The sequence below is a fragment of the Pelecanus crispus genome, chromosome 3, assembly GCF_030463565.1.
Source record: "Pelecanus crispus isolate bPelCri1 chromosome 3, bPelCri1.pri, whole genome shotgun sequence".
Lineage (NCBI taxonomy): Eukaryota > Metazoa > Chordata > Aves > Pelecaniformes > Pelecanidae > Pelecanus > Pelecanus crispus.
This window is the reverse complement of record NC_134645.1, coordinates 41,155,234-41,174,179: the sequence shown is the minus strand read 5'-3', so window position 1 is coordinate 41,174,179 and position 18,946 is coordinate 41,155,234. Positions and strand designations below refer to the sequence as shown.

Genomic DNA, 18,946 nt, shown 5'->3' with positions numbered 1-18,946 from the left:
AACCACCAAACCCAACGATGGGTCCCTTCTAACTTAAGCTATTCTATGATTCTATCTAGGTTTTCCTGCCTAAAAGTTCATTTTCAAAAGAAGTGTATGACAAAGTTATGTGCTTCCCTTATTCCTTATTTGGAGAACATATTTTCTCTCTTTTATTCTGTACAACATATTTTGCTAAAGTTCAGATGGGAACATTACAGTTTTGTCTTCAAAAATAACAGTCCTAACACTTACACATTTGCTGCATATCAAAAGCTACTAAATTTTTGGGACATAATAAATACACTGCATGTAAATACAACTGTTGCAGAATACATTTTTCCATTTTGTAGACACACCACAGCCCAACATTCAGCACAAGTGTGGCTATTTTTTTTAAAGAAGTGAGAATATCTTGTATAAAAATATCATTAATAAAAAAATACCACTGGTGTTTGTCAATTTGCCTTTTCGCATCCCTCCTCTACATCGATACATCCTAAATCAGCCTTTATTTAGGAAACTGACTACTGTTTTTAGCAAGGTTCATGTAGTACATTATGCACAAAATAGATGTTTCTCACATTCTAATTCAGACCGATAGGGTACAAAAAATACATAATTTCAAAATGCAAGACAGCATAAGCACATGTGACACAACCGTACTGGTAGGATCAGTGAATGAAAGCTTTGTAAAAGTTTGTTTTGTGTGAAAATATGAAGGAAAAGACGACAGTTTCTTGCTCTGTGGAAAACAGTGTATCCATGAATACAGGGAGGATAATCAAGGTAACAAAAAATAAAAACAAAGAATGTGAAATGAACCAGGCAGGTCCAGAAGGACTGAATGGGAGGAAAAATTAAAAGCAGCAGAGAAGATGTAATTCGCAGGTGTTTAAATTCTGAGGGTAGAGGGGACCACAATAAACATTCAAGATTCCAAACTTCTTTATCAAGCCCACGTACCTCAGGAAATTAATACACATGTTTCAGAAAGATATCCAACTTGATTTAAACACATTCACTGCTTAAGCAACTACCACTTCCCATGGAAAGATGTTCTAATGTATTATCATTCTCTCTGTCAAATCTCACTTTTTTCTAGACTGAATTTGTCTAGCTTCAATTTCTACATCTTGTTAGGTACTTGTAAGCTAGATTAAAGAGTGATCTTCTATGAAAGATTTTTTTCCCCCACATGAGACTTTTAGATCAAAATCAAGTCATTTCTTAACAATCAAGTCATTTCTTTGACAAGTTAAGTAAACAGAACTCTCTAACTCTCTCATTTCCAGACCCTGATTCACTCTTCTGCCTCTTTCCTGAACCCCTTTCATTTTCAGTATCCTTGGTTAACGTTTGAATAACTGAATATTAATTGAATATTAATGAAATAAACAAAGGTAACACGGAAGGCATTATTTTGTCAAAATTTAAAGTTTGCCCCAACTTTCCTATGTCTGTGGGAAAGACTAGCTGAGAGCGCCTGTGAAGGAGAGAGCCTGCTGAAAGTGTGTAAAATGTACTTGATGGCTGCCTGTTAAGGTAGAGCCAAGGTAGACAAGGAAAGTAGAGACATGGTAGACAAAGGCACAATGGTAACAACATGAACCAGGAAACAATGTAAAAGTTGGCTAAAAAGATGGATACCCAAAAAACCATAGGAATAAACCAAATAATCTTCGATTCTAACATCTCATGAACATTTTTCTGTAAAGCCCTGGGAAAAAAGATGTAAGTTTTCTCATATCAGTGATCTCCACCTAGTCTTTCTGTCCAGTCCAAGAGAGTGCAAGAGGAATAGTTTTACCAAAAGCATTTTTTTTTTTAAGCTAAGAGGAGACCATCACAAAATAGCCAAAGATTTGAGCAAGAATTATTTAAAATAATACAACGATATACTTTTAGCTAGCACTGAGCTTTTCACCCTGTTCTTCCAAACACATAGAAATGTCTCTACAAAGCTTGCTAAGTTTTCAATTTTTTCTCTTTATGTATTTTTATCTGTTCACATAAAGAAGACAGACAAAACTACAATGCAATTTAAAATAAATTGCAACTTTACTAAGTCAACACAACTGGGTGAAATAGACAAATAGGAGAGGCTTTGAAGTTGGTGAAAGTCGGCTGATATGGCCAAACGGTAAAGAACATTATTAGAAACAAGATGTCATTCCTCTGAAAGTTGAAGTCGCACCCAAATGAAGAAAGGATCACAGATTTGGAAAATTAAATATAATAATAAAATTAGGCAGGCCAAAAATGAGTGTGCTCTTTCTTCTGTTCTGCATCTTCCAGCCAGCTGATAATCAGGGTATAGAATGAGCACTCACAGAGGATAACAACATTTCAGAGAGGTGAAATTAATTCTTTGCATCAGTGTTCACTGTAGAAGAAACTGAAGACAATTTCACCACAGAAGCCTTTTTTGATATACCTTCTGTAAAAGGAAGTCCTGCTGTATTTGAGCTCTTCAAAGGTGTCAACAAGTATTCAGATAAGGGTGATCCGGATAACACAGGCTGCTCCTGATTCCAAAAGGCTGTTGGCAAGACCCTCACCAACAACATTTAAAGAACGTAGACAGCCACTAAACAAGAGTCCTGGCATGGCTAAATAATAGAACAAAAGACAGGGAACTGGGTAATAGTAAATGGTCAGTTCTCACAATGGAGGGAGATAATCAGTGGAGTTCCTCTGGGACCTCTTCTATTCAACATGTTTACAAGAGATAAGCACTGAGGTGGCAAAGTTTACTGATATTAAGAAGTTATTCAAGATAGTAAGGAAAAGAGCAGACTGTGAAGAATTGCAGAAGGATGAGACTGAGTAATTGGACAATAAAACGACAGATGAAATTCAGTGTGGATAAATGCAAAGTGCACAACAGGAAAAATAATTTTGGCTTGATAAAGAAAATGAAGGTCTCCAAACTGACCACCACTGGAAAGCTCCTGATATTGTGACAGCGTCATGAAAATATTAGCTCAGTGCTGAACTGCAGTCAAAAAAGCAAATCACTGTTAGGCATTTTTAGAAGAGGAACAGAAAGCATACCTATTCCACTACATATATCTATCATTTATGCACACTTTGAATGCAGTACTGATCACCCTCATCTGAAACTCAGTAGACTGAAACTAGAAAAGATATAGAGCAGAGCAAACACGATCAGAGGTATGGAATGGTTTCCACCTGAGTTGAGTTTTCTGTGATAGAGAACTACAAATTCACAATGGGCATGAACAGACAGAGCATTCATTGTTTCTTTTAACACATATGTAACGCAATCAAATGAAGGTTCCTGAACGAGGAGCCTTTTCTTTCTAGCCAAAAAGCAGGAAATGTTCCTTTTGGCAGCTTCCTCCTTGCCAATAGATGCTGTCATGCAGGAGTGTTACATGAGGAGACTGGAAAAGTAGATGGAAGAAAGGGATTCCTTTAGGATTGCTAAGCTGACAAACACAAGTTCAATAAATATGTTTTCAAAAAGTTTGAATTTAGCAACACTCAGGTAATTTTGATGAATGAAAGGAGAGAGATCTTCATTAAGATGTCCTACATTGATGGAACCTGTTACATGACCAGTTGAAATCAGTAGGGTTAGAAAGTTGGCATATTAGAAGAACATTGCAGTAAGGTAAAATATTCACATGTTGGCAGTTACAGAGAAAGAGGTAATTAATAAAAGAATGGAATAATGATGATATAATTCAGTGCTCAGTCACTGAGACCTCATCCACTATTATACTGCATGCCATTTAGTCTTTAGAAAGACTTTTTTTCTTTAGGTTTTGTTCTGGAAGCTTGTAAATTCATTATATTTGTAAGGAACAGTAGAATCTCAGATAACATTATAACCTATCTGTTAACCTTTAAGGAGAAGGAATTGTCACGTTTGGTCACATGGTCATACATTCTTGATGTGGGTTCTAATGTTGACTATAGAATGAACAAAGAGTATAGGATACCTTATTCTAATCAAATCAAAGGCATATAATGCATGTCAAACTAATAACAGTTGATGCTACAAACACTGCTATCAGGATAACTCATATACTAAGTTATGGGGTAAACAACCTGATTCATGGATAATTTTTGAATTGTGAAAAAAAGAAAATCATCAAACTCATACACGGTATTAATAATTCACCTTACTATGGCAAGTAATTATTAGTAATTTGGTGGCATTACTGTACCTATTTCCAGCAAGCGTAAGCAAGAAATTCTGAACATACTCATGAAAGCTAAAAATAAAATAGAATTGTATATCCACTGCTGAAGTACACTGTTTACTAAATATCTATTATTACATTATAACACATAATATGACAAACTGCCAGTTTGGCTTACATTACTGTACTTTTAAACAATAATCAAGAGTTGGCAGAGCTAGGTAAGTGCTCATTTATTGCATTTTGTATAAATCTAAATAAATAGATGTATGGCAGGTTGTCCTAATCTAACTTCTCTTGGTTGATACTGGATTATTCCTTTTTGTGCCATCCATTTTTTGGCATATTCCTTTTTGTGCCATACATTTTTTGGCACATTTTCCAAGTCTAGACTTAAATGACTGGAACAAACTGACTTTCATACTGATAATTTCTGCTCCGTGTGCAAGGAAAAGAGTACAAGATCCCAATGTGAGATGAAGGTGCAGTGAGAAGGGCCTATTCTGAATTATCATTTACATGGAAAGAATCTTGTAACTTTGCACTCGACACTGTGCGAAGTTGCAAGACTGGACACTATTTAAATGATATGTTAGAGTGAGGAACATGCCTTCTCCAGATTAAATTAATGTAGCAGTAAGTCACTTAAATACATCACGGTGTATTCATTTGCCTGCAAGCTCTGATCAGCGTAGAAGAAGTCACCTAATGTCACTTTGTATGCCAGTGTTGCATTCTTCCCTGCAAAACACTACATTTTCTTGTGGGTTTCCTCCCCGCCGTTATCATTATATAACTAAGGTTTTCGGTTGTAGGAAAAGTGAATCAGGCTTACAGCAATATTTCAGATTTTATACCAGCCTTTTAGTTTCTTCAAGGCTGTGAGAAATGATCAAACAACTTTGTTACTGCCTTTATCACGTCATTACTGAATCTACAGGACTGATCCATCCATTAGCACCTCTCAAATAACTAACCAAAGCATAAGTTTAATTCTGACAGGAGAAATTAACTATTAATGTGTATAAGATAGAGAAATGCAAGATGATCATTATTTTTGGGATTAGAGAGTCATTTGAATACTTATTTTATAAGACTTTACACTGTTACAACAAATCTGCAAAAGCCTTAAGAATGTAGAACCAAAAATCAAATTATGTGTTTATTGTAACAAGCCTTATGTTTTGATACAGTACTTCACTTTATTTTATAATTTAATTATTTTGTTTATGCAAATAAGGCCCCAAATGCTATTGCACTCAAGTTAAACACTTGACATTTTTACTCCTTAAAATGCAACATTTTATGACGTCTAGATATGTTTATTAATTAGTGATTATTAACACCCAGTAAACAACATCATGTCTTGTAAAAACACAATCTTTCTTCACAGCGTGAGTCTGAAATCTATTATTCACTGATTCCATATGCTGAAATACACTCAAATGATCACAAATGACCTTAAGCATTAGATAAATGTAAATGAGGACAGGGTAGAAAATGTGCTTTTGATTGATATCTAAAAGACCAGGTTTGAAGTCTTGACAAGGGATGAAATCTGAAATCTCATACAAAGTAGATGGCAATTGGCAGTCTACAAAATCTAAGCTTCTGGACGGACGTACCACACAGCCTCTCCTCAGCAGGGATGAGTGTCTGAGGCTGCTCACAAGAAGTGTTCAGCACATGGAACCTGAAAGACCACTCCTGGGGCCCGCGTGGCCTTTGTCTACTTGGCAGGCACTTATTAGGATGCAGAGATATATCTCTAAGTTATATGCGTGTACACCCTAATGAAGGCAGAATTTTTCTAACCCTAAGTGCTCACTTAAAAGAACTTCTCTACACAGAATGGCTACATAAGCATAGGGATAAATGATGTGAATGATAGCCATTAAAATTGTATGGGTTTAACCCTCTATGTTAATAAGCTTATTCTGCTGTAACAGCTTGCCTTTCTCAGCCCTTTTTCAGCTTTACTTTTGTCACTTTGAGGACTGAGAGCCCTTCTGGAATGAGCATCATCAAAAAAAAGGAAGATTTAGACACACAAATAAGAGTCCACTACTTGCTCTTAGGTAGCCATCTCTAAGCACATTCTAATTCTTAACCCTATACCACAACTATTAAGTACTTTACAATTTACTTTTAAAATACTACAAGAGATGAACACACTTTACATTTTCAACTGCTTCCAGTCCCTACTGTACTTGGAGATGCTTCAGTGAAACAGATAGTTAAACAGCTAACCTCAGTGGCACCACCTTTTACAGGGTGGGTCGGGAAAGGCTCTGGAGACGATCTGAAACCAAATTCTCTGAACCTCTATAACACTCACCCTCCAGAGCATGCCTTCAGGGCTAACTCAGAGACAACAGAGCTGGTGCACTGTGAGAAAAATTCTGGGTGCGCCCTGCACCTTAGGGCATAGTCAATGAGAGAAGGGCCCCAGCACGCTGTGCGTGGCTCCCATGCTCCCCATCTGTCCTTGCAGCAACGACCCAATACTGATTGCACAGACAGGATGACCAAAAAACCTCCCATGGATGCTCTGACAACATCTACCTCGGGGGCAAATGGGATTTGTTGCCACCCTGAATTCAGAGCTATTTAAAATGAAATCTGCCAGTGACTTAGGTACATTCATTCCAAGCCACGTATTCAGTACAGTGGGTAATGTTGACCCTGAAGCAGCCAAATTTCAACTGTGCACTAAACCACAGCATGAAGAAACATACTGTATGTTAAAAAAAAGAAAAAGGAAAGAGAGGTTATGTCACCAAGATTAATCATCCTGTATTTGCTATGTTAAAAAGCGATTAATTTTTTTTTTAATACTTCCAAATGCCTGTCTTGCATCACTTACCTACTTCTCTTGTATATACAACTGTGTCAGCATCAGTTAATTAAGGTCACACTTTCACACTTTTGCATACATTTCACATTTACATTAAATATACAATTACATGTAAGAATCAGTAAACGAGTTTAGCAGAATCTTACCGGCTTGACACTTTCTGAGCCTTAAATACTCCTGCACTTTGGTTTCTTGTGATGATCTCACTCACATCTGTAGCATATTTGTTAAGAATTATCTATAAAACTAGAGCGGTAATAAGAACAATAAAAAAATACTTTTTCCCATTGTTAATACCTCCATAATGTCTTTTATCTCTTTGGTCATCTTTAATCTGTGCTAACAGTCAGTCTTCTCAGAAGCATAAATTTTACATTGCTACTCCAGCACATCAGCCATAAATCTCTGCAGCAACTTGCTCTTGTTGCCTGCCTCTATTGACTGGATCACTAGATCACAGTGCTGAGGTTTTGGAGGCTTATGGGTTTTGAGTTTCTGCCCTGCCATAAGACACGTAACTTTGTTCCTGTCTCTGTCTGGGTGAGAACTGAGGCACAACAGGAGCACCTTAACCTATAGGCAAGGGAGTTTCTAGTCCATATATTTTCTTGAGAATGGTTTGGAACCACCATAAATGATAGTACAAAGCAATAAATGCCTTTTCTTCCCCATAGGCACTGCAACAGTGCCTCAGCTTCATGTGTCAGCTTCTTTCAGTTTGGAAGATGAGGTCACAAAATTGGGTAGCCATTCAGGCAGGCCAAAGCAAAGTCTGTCAATGAAAAGTTTCGAGGGAAGCTGTGCTCAGTCATCTATACCTAGAAAGATAACCTTCATAATAATCATTTGTGGTTAGTGAGAAGCCATAGGAAAGAAAAGGTGTAGCAAGTAACCAAGGAACTATGAGAATACTAAATGGCACCCAGTGTGAATCCATACATATTTGAACGATTCACTCTCAAATTTAAAGATTATCTTAAAGGGGCAATTTTGATAAAGATGTCAACGAACAATCTTATTTAAGGTACAGGAAACCTGATGCTAATTAGGAGGATGTTTCTAGGAGCACAAAATATGTTGAATTCTTCTTTACAAGTGCTCATATAAGAAAATTGAACACAGTGTCAGGCTAATTTAAAATATCACCAATGTATCTTTTTATTTGCTGAAATCACATAATTGTCCTTCCAACACAGTTGACTACTTAAGAAAAGTTATTTTAGGAAAGCCTCTATTCAAACAATAAGGAAGAAAAGGCAAATTATATTTTGTGAAGCCAAAAACTAGAAATGGAATGACAGAAAACTGGTTTAAACAAATCTCTGTAGTTTGGACATGCATTTTAAATCTTTTCCACAACATGCAATGAGAAATAGTAATGAATGGTCTATGCCTGTGAAGCAAAAGAAAGGCAGAAATAATTCCATGAGCAAAGTATGCTGTTTTTAAGTAGAGGCAGAAGTAACATTGTTATAAATTAGCTACTCTGCACTTAAATTATATAACTGAGCGAAACTATTAATAAATGTGGTAAACATGTTAACAGTAGCTTTTTAAAATAATTTATAAGCCCATGTCTTCAGGCATTCAGGCTGAACATGACCTTTCTAACCTAAATTTCGCAGGACTGTTGAAAGATCCATACACTATATTTTAATGGCCATTATAGTGCACTGCAACAATGTTTTGTATTATTGATGCTTTCAGACAGTAGTTCAAGTCACTACTGCATGGTATGAAACAGAGCTAAGGCAGAAGCCTCTCTGAAATAGGAGACAATTTTTACTAAAAATGAACCTCATCCTTGGATTTGGACATGTGGAACCAAGTATAGATGCTTTCAGTGTTCTGGGGAAATAGAATTTGGTGTTCATGACTGATATGTCATAGATATTACTAAGTTGAAAAATTTGTATCTGAATGCATATCACCCAAAATTACAAAGGGGGATGAATCTGATAACTTTGCCTACGTATATCTTTATTATTCACTTGAAATATCTGTATGTTTCTTCTTAATTCTTTATTTATTTAAATGATCCTGAAAGAACTTAGCTAAAACACACTAAACCAACAACAAAGTTTTGAATGAAGCTGTAAAAGCAATAACATCTGTCTTTATTATATTGATTTAGCAATATAAATGATCTGTTAATCAGTTAAAATCTGCCAATGATAAGCAAAAGGAGTTAGAGTGAAGTCTTTTAAATGGACTAGTAACTCAGATCATAGTATCTTTTTAAAAACCTCCATAAACCTCATGCGTAAGACCACTGATTAATATAAAATATAGCTATATATTTCACAGTGAAATGGTTAAAATTACAATGATTTGAAATTAACTTATTTGTAAATTGCTTTAACTTGTAACATTTCATTAACATATCCTAATATAGATACTGAAAACATACATAGTGAATACTTCATGTGGCAGTATGAAATGGAGAGTAATATGAAGAATGTCAAAAATTAAAATAAAAATCAAATCCTCAAAAGCTTGAGACTTCACAAAGCAAAGCTGTTAGTTATGCTCACTGAATAGCGATAACAACAACAAAACCAACAATAATTATGATGATGATGATAATATAAAGGCAGATTCTCAGATGCAATGCACTATTGCCAGGTCGATTTTCAATTACATTTCACTGATGTATTCATTTGTTTCTTAATGTGCTCATCTTGCCCATTAAGAATAATTAGCAGGCTTGCTTGGTGATTTCCTGGCTTCTGACAGTGATTTTTTTTCTTTTTTGTTGACAACCACTTTTACTTTTTGGAAAGTAATTTTTGGATATTATAGTATGACTGGCATGTAATTTAAGCTTCCTAAGAAATTTAAAGGGAAGATGTAAACAGTAATTTTTAAACAAGATTATTTTAATCTATAATACCTACATAAAAAGCATAATACTAGGCATTAACTATTCCTGAAGAGCAGAATCTAGAAAAGAAAACAGTATTTTATCCCACATTAATTTAATTTGGTATGCTACACGATTAAAAAACACCATCAGCAATAATAAAAATTAGCAGAAATACATCATTTGTAGTCTGTGGCACTTGGGGCCAAATACTATTTCCAGTTACACTAAAGATTCTTACTGATTTCAGTGAGTCTGTGGTGTGGCCGAAACAGGTCTGAATTTAGCCTAAACTTCTGTTATAGCTAGTCACTATAGAAAAGAATGCAAAAGAAAATTACCATAAGACAGATCATAAAATTACTACTGAAGTCCATAAAATACATAAAATGCAACATAAATTTTATTATGTGCACTTTTAAGAATACATTCCACCTACACTGTAAAGTTCTTAGTCTGCTGCACTTTGGCACCCTGCTAATATTAAGCCCATTGTAAAATCCAACACAATAAAAGCACTTTGAATGCTGAGCCTTCAGAGCACCAAATGTTAAAAAAGAAAAATAAATTCCTGTTAGAGCCTTCCACCAATCGCTTCTCTGAAAGGGATTCACTGAGTGAATACAGATGAAGACTTCTTGTAACACGTTGGGAAATAAAATATATTTCTAAAACACACTGTGAAAAACTAAGGTGTGCTAATTAGATGACATTAACAGTATCTTTTTCAGGAATAAAACCACTTTAATTTGTTTAATTCCAAAGACTGAGTGAATACTTTTAGCACTCACCAATTTTCCTTGCTATAGAAGACTTCTACATTTCAAAAAAGTTCAGGTATGTTTATGGAATATGCTATGCAAGATATTTGCTGACTTGATGATTACTGAGCTCACCTGCAACTTTCTGTGGGTAAAATGACCTTTTGTTAAATACCTACGCTTCTATAAAACACCAGTTTGTTTTGTTAGGCTAGTTGTGAAACACTTTTTTTCTCCCACATTTTTTATCTTCGTAATGGCATAGAAGAAAGATTGGAAGGGGTGATGCTGATTAAAATACACAGAATAATGAATACTTCCTCCTCAAGATGTGTATAACAAACTAGAATTTATCAAAATAAGAATCCCTGGAACACAACTGAGAACTTGCAATTTCTGGGAAAAGAAGACTTTTATAAGGCTTCCTTCAAGTTTTAAAAGATATGCTCTAGTGTTGGCTGTTTTTTTCCATTAAATTTTTAGTATTGTAAGCAATTATAGTTACCTCAGTTACCTCTGAGAAAGTCTTTTTAAAGGTAGTAGCTAATATTATTGCACTGCAATGTCTTCTGTTTTAACAGTCATCAGCAACTGCAATTTTTTAAAATCATGAATTATTTTAACTTATTTTTTTCACTAGGTACTCATTATGTTAGCTTTCAAATACATAAAATCTAAGTAATTCTGATGATGCAGTGGCCAAAAACCTGAAAAACTAGTCTGCCTTAAAATGCAAATGGAAAGATTACGAAGGAACAAAGCAAATAGATATCTTCCTTTTTCTCCTCTCAATTTCTAAGGGCTATTAGTATTCACTGTATATATCTGTTCTTGTTCTGTGCTGATATTTAATGTGGCCACAAATTATGCTCACTCATTCTCTCGCTTAGCCAAAGTCCAGTTCAATTTTCTGAACTACGTGTTCATATTAGAAGGGCATAATAGCAATTTATTCTAATATAAGAAATACAATAAAATACTTTCTACAAGGGACAGAGGATTTTTGCAATCTTACATCAAGAGAAATAATGATAAATTGATAACTGATTAAGCACACTAAATGGGTGATTTGTAGGCAGTTGTAACTTAGCAGCAACAACGAAACCATGCATTTCAATATACGCTGGAAAAGCTATGACAATATACAAATACTGGGTGTGTTTTAGGAGGCTACCATCTGAAAGTAAAAAAAAAAAAGCTAGTTCTTCTGCAAAACGAGTATGTGAAGGGGAGCTAATGATTTGATTCACTGCTACACCTCCTGTAATGTGCAGCATACACACAAGGAATCTTTCAGCACTCAACCATAAGGCAAATATTTACTACTATACTTGCTCTATACCAACACGTACATTTTTAATTAAGAAAACGTGGCATTTATTGTGGGGGAAGCTGTAGCTCTGTTCAAGATATTCTACATCTATTTTTTAATTACTTATGTGGGGACTTTTTCTTAATATACCCCATGCTGTCTGTCTTTATATCGATTGTTACGCAGCCAGTAAAAAGGAACAAGCACAACAAACCAGTTTTCTATCTGAATAAGGATACTTTTGATGGCCTTTTCATTTCCATCAGTTAACAGAACTTCTTTGACATCTGCAGAAATAGCAACCTGAAAAAAAGAGCACAGCAAACAATGAGCAAATATGCTTGTCTGTGTGGAAGTGAAGACAGGAGTGACAAGCCTTCAGTATCATGCTTCCTCACCTATTTCTCTGTAACAATCTTCAATCTTTTTTCATTTTATGTCTGCATTATTTTAATCATTCAATCAAATCAGTCAATACTTTTATCATTCCATTTGCGGGAGCCTCTATCTTGCTATCATTCTGTTCCGTAATTGCATTGTGACAGCGGATGATGGTATTCTGAGAGGCTTTCATTTGCGGGCTTCTGTTTATCTAGTAGAGCCATCATACAAGGCTGTCACTCTGCCTTTCAGCTTGCTTCTGTCTGACTGCCTGATGCCCTTCATATAACTTTGCATTGCAGGCAGATGGCTTTGTAAGGGTAATTTTTTTGTGAGCTTTGACATGCTCGCACATTGGGCTGTAACCTCGACACATTGTATAAGAGCGACAGGTTTGTCAAATGCCAATCAGTGTAACAATATGCTTTTATTTGTAGAGACATAAAAACTTGTCTAATGCACTGCACTGCTACATAATATCTCCTGAATACATGACTCAGAACCCAGAGAATGGTGAACGACTCTCCTGAATGGCCAATCTAATTCAAAAGAATCTAATTACCGAGAGCTCTGGATCATGTTTGTTGGTGTAATAATGCAGGCAAAACATTAGCAGCTATATCATGGTGCTCCAACTGTGATTCGCCAGGCTATTCCTGTATCTTAGCAAATGGGACTATAATCTGAAAAAAAAAAATCCTTCGGCTATGGCAATGAAAGACAGACCGTACGTGGCCTGGAATATCACAACAAGAGATATTGACTACACGGAGGTAAAATGTTTCTGCTCATCGAGGCAACCATAAAATCAATATGATACGAAAGCAAGTCAATCTAGAAGGTCTCTCAAGACTCTGCAGCTTGACCGCAGCTGAGGCTGTTGACAGTTCTCTGACCCAGCAGTTGGAGGCACTGGAACATTTTTCCTTTTGTTTCTTCCTCTGAATGGGATTGGAATTGAGAAAAGACCTACCATGAGCCCAGCCAAGCATGTCATGCCACCCCCTAGCTCACACACAGCAAGGTCCCTGAAAGAGAGAAAGGAAATGGTAGAACCCATACAAATTAGATGAAAATGGTCAGAGAGACATATATGTTACAAGAACAAATTGCCATCTGCAGTAAGAACTGAGCTACCAGGAAGTTGTAGAGACATGACTAGGCTACCTCATGTCATTTTGCGTTTTAAAAATAATTATGAAATAGAAAAGTCACAAAGCAGGCAAATCAGTGGGGGTTCCCTCATTAGTGTTCAGTGCAACATTACCACCGCTGAGCTGAAAAATCTGAGAAGGTTCCCTTTTTTCCCTTGTCAATGGCTCTGTCTTTTAGAACTAAACTAGCTAGAGTAGCGAAAGATAATTGTTAGGAAAGGATAACAATGTTAATCCACATTCATTCTTGCAAAAACAGTTAGAGAAGTAAATGGGGAAATTAATATTATTTATATATCTCTCCATACAGTTATGCCTAAAAGCCTTTTTATATTAAAAAGAGAGAAGTTTTAAAACAAGCCATATACCACAAAACAATTACACATGAAGAAATCCGATCCTTCAATTAGCACTTAAAACTGCAAGTGACCTACAAACAATGCTGTTATGAACAACGATGGGAACAGCAAACAGTTAAGCCACAGAAAACTAAACGAAGTTAGTGTCAAGAGCCTAAACTGAGCCCGAGCAGAGGGTCGAATACATGGTCTAAAAGCCTGCTTTTAACTTAGACCACACTGTGCTGTTATTAAGACATGCATGTGAAAAATAATTTGGCGCAGAGAGTGTGCCGGATGGGAGCTTGCAGGGGGAGCCATAAAGAATGTCCTCCAGAGCCATGGCCTGCCCCAGGAGGGGAGGAGGGAGGGATGCTGACCCCGCGCCGAAACTGCGTGAAGCAGCGTCTAGGGCAAGGCAGAGCCTCGGTTTAGGAACACGCTGCTTTATAGCTAAATCTGCGGCAACTGTTACAGCTGGCAGAAACATTCCCACTGAGGCATTTTTGACAGGCAGAAAATGGAATTTCAGCTAAACAGATTTTTTTTTTTTTTTGTGCACCTTTTCTTCTCCCCTAAAATACCAACATTTGAAAATCTATTTTTATGTAAAAGTATTACCTCCCTATTCATTCGACGCTGATATTTAGGAAGAGCATCTACGATGCCATATCAGTATCAGTATACAGATGCTGATATTTCATTCACTGAGGCCAGCGGACCAGGCTGTACGACTGTACAGTAATGCTTGTTGTCTGGATGGGATAGATTTTTTCTTAGACCCCACAAATTTTATTTGAAAAAAGTCAAGTTATCCTATTTAATGGAAATGAGGCAAAAGACGGACATAGTTTGGAGGAACAAGCTGTACATAAACCCAAAGAGAATATAAAACAGATGTGGGAAATCTGCAGTTTGTGGTTTAAACAGAATGATTATAGGTTTTTCCTCACATAAGTTTTTATTTTTCTAAACCATGTCATATATATTAAAAGTATATACACATGGTTATATATATAAGATTTACAAGGCACTTAATCTGTTGTGCTTATTGAAATAAACACAGAAAGTATCTGGTGTGGGGGTTTTAGTGCATTTTGAACCAAATTTGTATGTACATAATATACGGGCATATGCATACACAGACATACACATACATATTTATGCATATAAATAATTTATTTCAGCGCAAAGTTCCCTTATTAGCAAATTTAAAAAATCATATCCATCTCTCAGGCAATATTTAGTGACATTTATCAATGAGAATTAAAATACTCTGTGCATACTGTTGAGAGGGCATAATCCTGAGAAATCAGGACGTGAAACTGCCCCTCCACGGAAGTTTGACTGATTGCTGTCTCGAGTATCCAGCCTTGCATACCCAAACTAGGAAAATACCCTTCTAGTGAGCGGCACAGGGAGGTTTGCTGTGCAGAGCCTCTGAGAACAAGCAGAGCATACGAGCCACGGCATGGGGCTGGACGGCAAAGTGCTACAGGGACTCCACTACAGTCACACAGTGCAGTGCCCAGCTAAACTCGGAGGAAGGAGCAGCAGCTACCCGATTAGGCGTGTTACCTGCCTCCTCTAATGGGGTGGGCTTCATTCAGGTGGCAGACGGAGTAGAAACGAGGCTTTACGAACCAGGGCACGGTTTGGTGCCAGGTCTTTGATTTCAGATAGGAGTCTGAGCAAGCTGCAGGAACCAACTCACAGCTGATATGCTTTCAGCTTTGGTACAAGGGGCAGGGACTTATAGCTCCGTCCTCGCTATTTTACCGACACCGTATGTACCCAGAGTGAGGGATTTTGTATACTCCGAGCTGGTTTACTCGGTATTAGCCTTGCACCCTCACTCAGAACACCAGTTATGCCTCCAAATGCATTGTTATAATGGTTTTTCTTGCACCCCATTCATCCTCTGGACAATGAAACTTCAAGGATTTCCAAGTGCAAAGCTCTGTATACTCCAGGGGAAAGACAGAGGATGCACAATGGATTTTATTTTTAGGTGTTCCTGTTGGAGCCTTGATAACTGTCTTCTACGAGTTTAGCAAATGTGAAAAAAACAAAACCAAATAAAAGTGCAGGATGTCTCAAAATTGTTTCACAACACTTAAGTACAGGCGCAAATTCCTCCATTGCTATATGCAGTGATTATTATGTATTTTATCAGGTAATATTTTGCTCGCTTTCGCAACAGATGTCAGTTTAAAGAATGTCTTTTATTTTTCCTGACCTTCACAACCAGTACTGATCGATTGGAGCTTCACTTTTGTTTCCCAAAAATCAAAGTGAAATAAAACGCCTTGAGTGGAAATCAAAAGTCTTTGACATATAGCAGAAAGCTTGCTGTGCAATATTAGTACCCAAAGGCAGCTCAGAATTCTTTGTTAAGAGCAACATGCTTTCACCTTGAACATTTTAAATTTAATCTGAAGACTTAAATCATAGCAATCTTTACCATGCAGATACAATAAAACTAACAGATTGGAAAATATCTTTCTATGTTTAACTCTGTACCTGAATATTTCATTGTGCTTTAGGCAGTAGTAAGCCAGCACTTCTTCAGATGGCCAGACACCTATAAAACAAAGATATTTGCCTTCTTAGAACAGATTATTTTGTCTAAAATAATATTTGAATACATATTACCATTTGCAGACCTCTACCAACTGTTTCATTTTCTAAATTTGCCATAATACCATGGAATAAAGAAACAAACAAGACGTTTCATAGAAGACTTCTGATTTAAGCATTGGAACTGAGTGTCTCATAGATTTCACCCCAACTAATAATCAGAAATTTACAGATACACACACACACACATAAATATACACATATATCTATACATACACATACAACTGTCAAGACTTTAAAAGTTATATAAAATTTAATTCTATGAAAGTTCTGACATTTGGGCATTCATATGAACATCAAACTGTTTGTACCGCGCCAGATGCGAGCCCCACCTTGCCTTGCAGCCTGTTTCTAACAGTGGACAGAAGCCCCCTCCTCTTTCATTAGCTGTGCTCTACAGTTATTTCATTTCTTCCCAGTTTCTTTTTATTTAGCTCCTTTTCTCTTAAGGTTTTCTTAGGTCAGACATCATCAGTCTGACTGTAGGGGACCTGACCAGCAACACATGCTAAGGGCAAATACAGGACTAGGGCAATAATGCAGCATGATTTCTAGCTGTGGCTCAAGAAGTTCCTGAGAAGAAGAGAAGATAAAAGTGATAAGTTCTGTTTAATAGTCACCAAAGGATTTTTCTAGTTGTTCTGTGGACTATGGTAAACTTTCCATAGCTGTAACGCCCTGTGGCAGGAAGCGCCACAGTTTTACTGTGCTGCATAAAGAAACATCTCCTCTGTCTTGTTTTGTACTCGCCTCCCTTCATTTTCATTTGAGGCCCTCTAGTTCTAGTACAGGAATAGACAGGAACAATCAGGCTTTTTTCACCTAATCTGTACTATTTATGACTTCATAAGCATCCATCATAAAACTTACAGTGGTCATTGTCAACCTTGGCAAGTACTTAGAATCATAGAATCATAGAATTGTTTAGGTTGGAAAAGACCTTTAAGATCATCCAGTCCAACCATTAACCTACACTACCAAGTCTACTCTAAGCCAATCAAGGGTAGACTGGACTAAATCATGTCCCGAAGTGCCACGTCTACCCGTTTTTTTGAACACTTGGAAGCATCCATGCAAATTTACCCCTTCAACACCATTCACTCATGAAACTTGCTGTTTCATCAGACCACCTTCGCACCTCACTTGAACATCTAACTGAAGCGCCGTGGCCCACGGAGAGGGCAGCACAGATCCTGCGTGGCTTGCATGCTCTCCTGCAGGCACCAGTCTCCATTGCTGGAGGGAGCCTGGGGAAAAGAGAGTTGTATGCAGGCACTTAAGTTAGGTTCCCAAAGTTAAGGGAGGGTGAATCAAAGGCATATGTGGCCAAATTACAGTGGTTTGTGTTTTCTGTCTGTTGTTGCTTAGCAATGAAAAAACATGCTTACATGTCTATCCACGGGTAAAAACCAGGGTTAGCCTCCCCCCACAACACAGAGCATTATGAATTAATGTGACAGAAACTTAATATTATGAACTACAGACACATCAACGGTTTCAGTAAACTTAAAAACAGACATGTGGGAGCTTCCTTTAGATGTTTCTAGACAGGTAAACAGAATTCCATGCAGCTTACTATGCATATGCATCCTTTAGATAATTCTTTTAAATTTTTTATTCTCGAGACTTTAAAAACATCACAATATATTTAACAGAAGCAGAAGTTTGGGAGAAAAACTGCCTTCCTTTTAAATCACTTACAGCCTGATTGTATCCATCAAATCTATAATTCTTCCTTTCCATCCAGTAAGTATTCTGAACTACCCTTACTCATAGTGATAAATAATGAAAATTTATGAATGTGTTGTCTGCATGCAGACCAAGCAAAAGCCTAGAGAGGATTTGGCCAAAACTTTTGAGTATAACTTTTGTATGATAAAGATCTTAAAGGTAAAAAACCCAGAGCAACGATTCATATGTATGACAAAAACACTGAAACAATATTGGTATTTGTCCTGTTTATGACAGTTTAGGCTGATTAGGTGTTTGCGAATGTGCTATTTTGCTTAGACTTGCTAAGGGTTAAAATAAAATATTCACACACGACTACCCATTCTTCAGTTGAACATACACTAAGAATTGTACAGGGTTTTCCATCTCCCTTTTGAGCACTTCAATGCTTTTGAGCATTGAAATATGCTAAAATGACAGATTTTGCAATAAACATAATAACTGTTTAAATATTTTAGTGTATAATATAAAGAATGTTTCAGTTTGCAGTGACTGGTGTATACTCAAGCAATAAAAGTGCTTTTTTAATATTTAGTGAAGACACAGCTAATTTAATACCATTTATAATCCTTATATCTCACATTACAAAAAAATCCCCACACCCACAAACACAAAAAACCTAAACCCTTTCATAGCAAACTTTTAGCCTGAGCGAGTTTTAAAAATAGTTGTCAATTGTAGCAAAATCCTTCACCATCTGAGTTTTCAGTACCCTCGGTCAAACATCTCTCACTTTTCTATGGTTACTATTGAAA

At 36.6% G+C, this 18,946-nt stretch overlaps 1 protein-coding gene across 1 annotated transcript in view; it reads right to left on the bottom strand.

The window, feature by feature from the left end:
• Positions 1-18,946, bottom strand: part of CAMKMT (calmodulin-lysine N-methyltransferase) — a 224,008-nt gene that overhangs the window by 26,208 nt on the left and 178,854 nt on the right. Inside the window, exons 4-7 of the mRNA XM_075708185.1 lie at positions 16,344-16,404; positions 13,302-13,356; positions 12,187-12,250; positions 7,158-7,224 (exon numbers count right to left, since the gene is read on the bottom strand). Of these exons, the coding sequence (XP_075564300.1) occupies positions 7,158-7,224; positions 12,187-12,250; positions 13,302-13,356; positions 16,344-16,404 (247 nt within the window). The remainder of the gene's footprint in view (positions 1-7,157; positions 7,225-12,186; positions 12,251-13,301; positions 13,357-16,343; positions 16,405-18,946) is intronic.